This window comes from Patiria miniata, unplaced genomic scaffold, assembly GCF_015706575.1.
Source record: "Patiria miniata isolate m_02_andy unplaced genomic scaffold, ASM1570657v1 HiC_scaffold_7, whole genome shotgun sequence".
In the NCBI taxonomy this organism is placed as follows: domain Eukaryota; kingdom Metazoa; phylum Echinodermata; class Asteroidea; order Valvatida; family Asterinidae; genus Patiria; species Patiria miniata.
Window position 1 is genome coordinate 45,119,888 of NW_024037074.1, and position 9,541 is coordinate 45,129,428.

At 43.9% G+C, this 9,541-nt stretch overlaps 1 protein-coding gene across 1 annotated transcript; it reads left to right on the top strand.

Annotated features, from left to right (window-relative positions):
- The first annotated feature begins 1,044 nt into the window (after positions 1 to 1,044).
- LOC119744895 (organic cation transporter protein-like) lies at positions 1,045 to 9,062 on the top strand. Its single transcript, XM_038221087.1, has 9 exons — positions 1,045 to 1,513; positions 3,586 to 3,816; positions 4,892 to 5,088; positions 5,797 to 6,111; positions 6,449 to 6,583; positions 6,898 to 6,983; positions 7,537 to 7,657; positions 7,925 to 7,997; positions 8,638 to 9,062. Exons 1-9 carry the CDS (start codon positions 1,133 to 1,135, stop codon positions 8,767 to 8,769), a joined length of 1,671 nt encoding a protein of 556 aa, XP_038077015.1. The 5' UTR covers positions 1,045 to 1,132; the 3' UTR covers positions 8,770 to 9,062.
- Positions 9,063 to 9,541: the final 479 nt, after the last annotated feature.

Sequence of the window (9,541 nt, forward strand, 5' to 3'; positions counted from 1 at the left end):
CGCTATTTAAAAAAAAATCAATTTCAATAGGGGGCGCTGTTCAAATTCGACGATTATTAACACTCATTACAGAATGGTGTACTGATTTTGAACAGGCGGACATTACACCAGTATAATTTTTTTTTTTGGGGGGGGGGTGTCACAGCAGGGAGGGGGGGGGGGGGGTTCGACCTATTTTTTAGGAATTTGTATGAGAACTTTTTTGGGGGGACAGAGCTGGGGGGGGGGGGGGGTGACCCCCAAAACCCCCCTCGACAAATTCGACCAATTAAGTTACCTGGTTGAAGCTAACTTGGTTAACTTTGCACAGGAGCGTAGATGGACAGCCAAGTGAAGATTCACTATCAGAAAGTTTTGGATGGGATTTAGTCGGGTCACTGAGACTATTCCGAAAGTTTATGCCGTGTTGAACAAAGCCGTTTTTACCCCTGAACTGTTAGGAAAATAACTGTTAAAATATAGCCTACCCAGCCTACCTGTCGTTTGGTGAATAAATACTTCACGTTTTTAGAGGTGAAGCAACTTCGTATGGTTTTTGTAAGCGCAGTTATAAAAGGGGTAATTAAACTGCGACATTAAAGTTTATACGTCGGTGAAGGGCAAAACATATTATTATTGAATAAATTGCCTACCGAAGAGTAACGTTTTGCTACTTGATGGAGTTCACCTCGTGCGCTTAAGTATGTCCAGAATTCACGCCACCTAGTTACCTTATAGTTCCTCGAGCCAAACAAATTATCAGTAAACAATGTGATTGTCAACTAATTGGCCCTAGCTCATGCCCCCTGCAATTTCCCTGTTGAGTTGAAGCAAGTTCCTCTTCAAATTCAGCATATAAGACAAACTGAAATTAACTCATAGAAGCCTCTCCTCTGAATCTTCAGCAGCCGCAATTTATGAGATACAGGGCCAGCGGAGACTGCACGGGTACTGAAGCGAATGTTATGTGCAGTTGTTATTGGCGCCTTTGCAACTTGGGCCATGACGAGTGGGTGCTTGTGGCCCATGCATGTTCAGGGTCATCAAAATAAAATACTGAATCACTTCCCTAAGCCTGGCTGGATGTTCTCGTCACTCTTGATCACTCTGAAGAGGGTCAGCGTTTAGAGCGCATACAACTCGATCGTGTCGGATGTCAGATTTTGGAAGCTGCCGACTCCCGTCAAGCATGGATGTGGATGCGAACCTCCGAGTTGTAGGGTCCTACGGCCGACTCCAAAACCTCAACTGCTTGATCTACGCCCTGACCGTGTTCCCGGCGGCGTTCCAGCTGACGGGGATCGCCTTCACCATGGGCCAGCCTGAGGGTTATCACTGCAAACCGCCGGAGGGGTTCACGGCGAACGAGACGGTACCGGGTTGGCAGGAATCGCTAGACGACTGGGGAGAGACAGAGATTGATGGATGTATGTTCTACGACGTCCGCAATGGAAGCGTTATGGAAAACACCACGGCATGTGACACTGGCTGGCAGTACCAAACAAGTCACGGTGAAACAAGCGTCGTTACGGACGTAAGTATACGGTGCACATTACGCACAGTTTGTTTTCAGAACAGTTCTTGTGCTCAAATTAAGCAAATTCTTGTTCTCCGATTCCGAAATCTTGGTGTCACAAACTCTGCTGATAGCTAGCCCCCAAAACAAACAAAAAACCTCCAGCACAAAAGTTGATTTAAGAAACAAAATTGCCGAGTACTTTATAATTTAAAGATCATATATACTTCAAGTTCTTGATGTAGTTTAATTCTCAGCGAATCATTTGGGAAATGTGTCGGGGGGGGGGGATAGACTCAAGAAGTCTGAAGAGACTGTCTGGATTTCAATTAAAACAAAATCCACATCTATGACGACGTACCTTTAACCGACAACATATGCACATGCAATGATACAAGTTTGGTCCTGTGCCAATTGCTGCGTGTACACCTTTCAATAGCATGTCATCGGGTTTCAAAACACGTACCAATGTCAAAGAGCAACAAGTAATGACTGTACCAAGTACACACATATAGGCCTATAGGGGTCAAAAGATTACGTCTGACTCTAGAGTCTACGAAAAGTTAATAATACACAAAGTTTACCTGTCTGCATGTGTTAAACCGATTTATAGTCGCTTTTCATATTTTCGGTTTGGAGTGACTCTGGAACGGAAGTTTTATACGGGTGTTGCTGCATTTCGAGATCACATTACAATTTGTTTTTTAAGTGTCAAAACAATTTTGGTAAAAACAACTCAGGAGGATGTGTTGCAAATAAGAAAACGACGAAGCTCCACTTTTTCTTTCAATATGCTGTACCGTTACGGGTTTTGGCCAAACACAAGATCAAGGCCATTCACTGTAATGAGCTAAGAACTTGAAAGAACAGAGAAAGAAATAACTCCTTGCATTTCATTATTGCATTTCCTTTCAGTTCTCATTTTATCTTTTAGTTTTATTTTAACACTTCGCGTTTAAAACCTTAATTTGGACAACTTACATGGATAATGATCGCTACGTACCCAACTACGCAAAAATCTTTCAAAAAGGATTTTAAAAAGTGCGGTTGATTCATCTAGTCTCGTACTTTCTTGGCGTTTACTTGCAGACCTGTATTGATATTTTTGGGACCCCCAATAAACAGATATCTTTTTAGTACTTAAACTTAAATTCTAGTACAGTTTTAAACACGGAAAGTTTCTGAAGTCACAAAAGGTATAATTTGTGTGAAAGGTATAAATTGTGTAATTTGTGATTGTGTGCTGTAATTGAATCAGTGAGTTCGTTAATTCTCGCAACTTGCTTAAGCATTGTTTATGGATAGTGGGGCACAATAAACCTTAACTGTTGATGTGAAGCCTGCATTCCAAGTACATGTACACCTGGGAAACCGGATGAGCAAGGCCACGGTGGGCGGGCGCTTGCTTTTGAAGAAAATATCTGAACAAAGGGACGAGGCCGTTTGGTAGTTGAGTCCCGCCGCGGTTATTGTCAGTTCAACAATAGAGGACAGGAAACGGATCCACCAATTAGACGACCATTTCCAAAGCGTCTCAGTTCTTACAATGAGGCTGTGTAATGAGGCGGGCTAATGATGGGTGCCTGTCTGATCACGGTTTTGTTCCATCCGTTGGGTGGAATTCCAGCTTATTGGAGATTCTCTTGAACTGAAGTAACCTTTTCATTGTGGGCCTAGGCGAAGTGCGTTTTTATTAGAGGAGATTCTTGCATTTTTATTAAGCGATAAAAGGAGTCATGGGAAACGACTGGCATGGTTTGCAAACAACTTGCATGCCATATATACTAGAAAAAGAAAACACGAAGGACATGCATAGGCTAAACTTACACCATCCAGGATATCGATCACACAATATCTGAATGGACATTAACTACAGTGTCCAAGTTCATAACCTTTAATATTAACTTATTATGTTTGTATTACGATTTTTTTATACACCATGTATAACACATACACAATGGCCGAGTAAAGTGTAACGGATACTGTTAACTATTACGTATATCAAGTAAATTCTTCTGCTGTTGAATATTTTGTCAAACAATAATCTTATAAAAATACTAAACCGGACTTTATAATTATCACCAATGCAGTTGGATCTGGTATGTGATCGGGGTTTCCTGGGAGGGACCCTACAGTCCAGCATACCCCTTGGGATTCTGGTCGGTTCGTACATCATCGGCCAGATCTCGGATACCTTCGGCCGTCGTCCGGCACTACTCGTGTCCCTGGTCGGGATCGTCGTGTTCGGGACAGCAATGAGCGTGACCTGGAACTACGAACTCATGTTTGCCCTCGGTTTCATGCTGGGGATTTTCTTGCCGGTGAGTTAAAACTTTGTAAGGGCAGCCTCACACCCCAACCGTGCAATGACAGATTTTAATGAAATTTAGCACGAAGAAATATCCACTCTCAGTGGGCCTATAGAGTTTTAACCTGATCCGATCCATTAGCATAGCCAGCGGGTGTGGGCGTGTCCATCTATTGAAACCGTGGACAAAGAGAACAATGTCGTCCACGATTCCCAGCGTACGTCCGCGATTGGGGTCGTGTACAACACATATGGGAGTCTTCCTTAAAAGTTTAAGTACAAATAAAAGAGGGACAATAGGACGTCCACGATCGACGTTGTCAACACGACTGTGCTAGTGCGTTTGTTTATGGTGTAAATCGAGGACACACACGTGCAACATCATCGGTGAATCGAAGACAAGAACCAAATCGAGGACGACCTCGATTAGAAAACGTGTACAAAACCAAAGAGAGCTGTTGCGAAAAAGTACAAACAAAGGAAAAGGGAAGACGAACAAAAGAAAACCGTCGATTTACACCATAAACAAACGTGCTAGTACGTGTGTGGGTAAGGCACTCGTAACGGCCGCTGGCACAAAAAGGCCACGACTTTATATTTTAAAGGGCACTTGTTCGGGAAAAAAGGCACTTGTTAACAAAAGAAGGGCACTCTTCACAAATATTGGGGGGGGGGGGGTACAAGCTCTGATGAAAAAAGGGCATTTTAATGGAAAAGGGCAGTCTTTACAAAATATGGGGGGGGGGGGTAAATACCAAAATATAATCGATTTGTTCACAGACAAACCAACAAACAAACAAACAAACGCCGATGAAAACATAACCTCATTGGCGGAGGGAAACATCACAACTTAAATTATTGCAAATCTCGATTCATCGTTTCAGGCCAGCCTTTGGTCTTTTTAAGTATGGGCTGCAACGCCTCAGATCACCCCCGAAGTCTTGGACGTCACACACGAGTCAGCCTCCATAGGAAAATCCTTGATCCGCCATGTGCTATTTTTTTTCATAATGGCATAGCACAAGTAAAAAAAAAAAAAATCAAGTTATTATTATTATTATTTTTTACTTTTAATGCCTACATTTCAGGGGATACTGATTGTCCGTTATGTGCGAATCATTGAGATGTACACGCCTAAACAGCGTCTGGTCGGCCATACGTTCAGTGCCATGCCGTGGTGTCTAGGCGTCATGCTTGTTGGTCCATTTGCCTATCTCATGCCGGACTGGCGCCACTTCCAGCTCGTGGCCACACTGCCGTGTGTTATCCTGATACCACTTGTGTGGTGAGTGCTGTTTCCTAAATTACATGGTTTATTTTGCCCGATGCACGACTTATATGGGTGCGCTACATCCATGCAGCTTTGATACTTATACTGGAGATAACGGTACTTGTGTCTTCGAGCAAGACTTTTTACTGCAATTGCCGCACTGTCCTACCTGGTTCCAACCAATCTGTTAAGTCCATGCGGAGTATTAGGGCAGTGATTACACCATGAAGGAGCATGGTGTCTGTGTCGTTGAGCAAGCCACTTTACTTCAGTTGCTGTGTAAAGCCCGCCGCACGGCACACGGCAGCTACGTGCTGAGCAAAAAGTCATTCGAGGCAGTTTGCTCGTCACGTACATGTAGCTCACAAAATACCACCCGTGTGCGGTCAATTTTTTGCTGTTTTCTGCCTCGCGAGGCCGTGATGAGGCAAATATCTATCCTGTTTGATTTTTGTTAGCCTCGCGAGGCGGAAACTCACCGTGTAGGGTCCACCTGATCTACGTACCGAGATAAAACAATTAACTAGCCCATGAAAGTAGATGTTCACGTGATTTCATGATATTGTTTTGTAATTTCTTCTACAGCGATTGTCCCCATTTTAAAAATCATGCAACCGACTAATCAAATGTGACTGCGGGTGCGAACAGAGGATTGTATTCGCAAATCGTCTTCTTAGCAAACAAGACAGTACCCCTCATATTACGTAACTGTTACTGTCACAGGTATTCCTATGAATCCATTCGCTGGCTGGTTCAGAGGGGTCGCATTCAAGAGGCCGAGCGCATCCTCCAGAAAATCGCTGCCTCGAAAAACATCGACCAACCCCGAGGTTTGCAATCCGCCACTGGCGCATATTTGCCCCTCACTGTCCCCACTCAGGCGGATCAGGACGCAGGGGCACAGCATCAGAACCACAATGAAACATGCGAGGACGTTGGCGCATGCCAAACTAAACGTAGAGGAGCGAGGTACACAGTCCTGGATCTCTTCAAGACCCGTGTACTCGTTCTTCGCTCTCTGGTGGTGTTCTACTGCTGGTGAGTATAGTCTTCATTTCCCTTCCACAACTTTGCCAGCAAAACAAGGTCACGTATAAAAAAATCCCCAAAACTTTTGACTTCATTATTTTACCATCGGTGACACTGCGTCGGTGACATTGTAATGCTGGCATTACGCCAAAGACATGGCGATAATTGTGGCCTTGCTTCATATACAGTAAAGACAGTGACATCATGCATGACAGTGACATTATGGCTGTGTGACAGTACCATAAAAAAAGATGACACATGAACTTGCCAATGCTAGCGCCGTTATGCAATGTTTTCATTTTTGTAACCGTCGTCATGTGTTTCATTCTTCATCCCACTGCTTCAGGTTCACCAGTAACTTTGTGTACTACGGTTTCACTCTCAATGTCACCAATCTGGCGGGGAACAAGTACCTGAACTTTTTCCTAATGTCCCTGACAGAGATACCGTGTTTCATATTCGATTTCTTCGTTATTCTGAGGTATGGTTCAATTACTTTCTTATACTTTAGGGTCTCTAATTCTAAAAAAAAAAAAAAACCAATTGCTTAGATTAAGACAATACTCAAAATGAAAACGGGCAGAAATTTTTGTCTGTTAAATTAATGATCAAATAGGCTTAAAACGCTTTTGTGTTTGAACGGCGCATCAATAGAATCAAATGACGTCCCCCCCCATTCGATTTTCCAAACTGCTTGTCCCCAAAAATTCGCTCCATGGCCGAACTGTTGTGCACACGGTGTCATCATCCATAAACGTAATATATCGGTCGACCTTTTTCTGTTCTTCCGCTAAGATTCGGCCGACGGCGACCTCTGATACTCTTCTACGAGCTCTGTGGTGTGGCCTGTCTTCTGACTGCGTTCATCCCGAAACTCACGGGTAAGCGTTTATGACACGACAAAGAACTTAATATGTCCCTGAGCAATACGCATCATAATCATCACTTTACAACCGTATCAGTACCGCGTAGCTTCTAAGTTCTATTATGCAACGACTTGCAAAGTGTCTACGTTTTCAGATCCTCAAATATTATGTACGCTAAGCTAGCATTAGACCTAGTGGCCCAGTTTTCATGGTGTCGATTTGAATACCAGCAGGGGAATCATGTTTTTGTCCCTTCAAAAGGCATTCCACAATTTTCCCTTCAGCTAGTCACTGATCAGTGAAAAGAGTATCATGGAGGTTTTCAGACCGCGCAGTGGTAGATTGAAAACCTCGGGGTTGGTCGATGTTTTCGAGGCAGCGATTTTTCTGGAGGATGCGCTCAGCCTCTTGAACGCGACCCCTCTGAACCAGCGAATGGATTCATAGGAATACATGTGACAGAAAGGCCCTTGCCCATCAAGGGCCTTTGCGACTAAACATTATACCAACACATAACAATTATCATCACGCTTCATGAAGTTCTGACACGTCTTCCTCTTTGTCACAGCTTCTGGGGTTGACCTGACAATTCTGATTGTAATCGTTGCGATGATTGGCAAGTTTTTCATCACCGCCGCTTTTGACGTGACGTATCTGGTTACAGCAGAGGTCTTTCCAACCATTCTGAGGTAGAGAGAATTATGGAATCGGTAGTTGTATCAAGAAAAACCTGTCATTTAACAGTTCTTATAATGATGGGTGAACAAAACTTAGTAGCTGCAGACAATCCTGGCCTGTCCACATTGCTGCTCATCCCGGACAGTGCTGCTGGACTTTTAACTTGAAAGGCATTGAGCAAGTAACCTAAGCTTTGAGTGTGCGTCGATAGGTTTAAAACTAATATACAAACTACAATCATTAATTAATTTGGTATTTATCATTTTGTTTACGTCTAGAAACGTCGGTGTGGGAAGTGCGTCTCTCTTTGGTCGAGTTGGTGGAATTGTTGCTCCGTTTGTCGTCTACTTGGTAAGTGATTGACATCACTTTTGTTTTTATTACTATTATTTTGTTTTTAACAGTTGTTTCTACCGGTAATTTGACTCCCTCCAAGAGTCATACTTCCGTTCTTTTTTGTTGTTGATGGCACGTAAAGCGCGTTGCTGCCGTAGTCTGGTAACTAACTCTCCTACATTGAGATCGATACGGCTGGTCTCCAGCCTACGTAGCTATGCTTGCTGTGCTCGGTTGGTGGAGTCAAGCGCTGACAATTTTTGTAAGTTAAGTCGGAATTCACAGTAAACATTACAAATCACGAGTCACACGATAAAGTATTCGGCAAGTCGCAACACGCATTCGTTGGCCCGCAGCTTCTGAGATCCGATCGAGCTTGTTGCCTCCATTTCTGATGTTGAAGACCTGTTTGTAGCTGTATAAAGCAATCAATGCTTCTACGCTGCTGTTTTTCTGCTTCCCTTGCTGCAGTTATGAATGCTTCAATGCCTACGCATGTCACAAACTCTTGCCCATGTTTACGTTTTTGCTACTGCCACTGCAGCTATACCACAGATTCATCCACGTCTTCTTCATTCATTCCTCTTGTTTCTGCTAATAGCAGTGTGCCTACCATGTCTTTTTTTTTTTACATTCTAATTTCTTTCCATTTCAGACTTTTCTCCACACCTCCATTCCACTACTCGTCTTTGCGGTAACTTCGCTGGTTGCCGGCCTGCTCGTGCTCATTCTGCCTGAAACTCACAACAAACCGCTGCCGGAAACCCTCGAGGACGGGGCAAACTAACTGGTTGCCTACCGCGCGTGTAACCAGTTTCAAAACTTTATACGCCTAACACACTTGTGTACTTGGTTCGCGAAAGAATTCAAACATAAATTTGGTTTTGGTAGGTGTTGGGCGGGGTGGTGTAGGTGTTGGTGGTTGGGGAGGGGTTTAAATTAAAAATAAATTAAAAGGTGGGGTTAGTTGTCGGAAAGTGGTAATCAGCCCGTATTATTTTTGTTTTAACTGTAAACCGGTGTCATTTTTTAATTGTGAAACTGAGACATGGAAGTTGCAAATTGACTGGTTAAAATATTAAGTTTGGATGTCTGGGAAGCAAAATGTTAGCTCCTTCTAGGGAACTAGCAAATTGTATCTTCTAGGACGAGCACACAGTGGCGTCACCAGACTTTTCAGTCTGGGGGGGCACAGGGGGGGGGGGCACCAGCATTTGATGGGGGGCACTTAGGTGGATACGGATCGCCGTCCTGGGGGAGGGGTCTAAGGGGAGGGGGTGCCCCCCTCCCCTTTGGAAAATTTTCGCATACGGAGGATGGGCTAGATGCAAAATGGTGCCACATTTGATGCTAAATTCGATCTGAAGATATCTCCAGAAATTGCTATTTAACCAACTCAGATGATGGGAGTTGAATATAACAAAATATATATATATTTTTTTACCAACCCAAATCTCAGATGGGGGGGCACTCGGGGGGGCACTAGGTTTTCCAGGGGGGGCACGTGCCCCCCCTGGCCCCCCCTTGGCGACGCCACTGCGAGCACAGCGAGTTTCAGC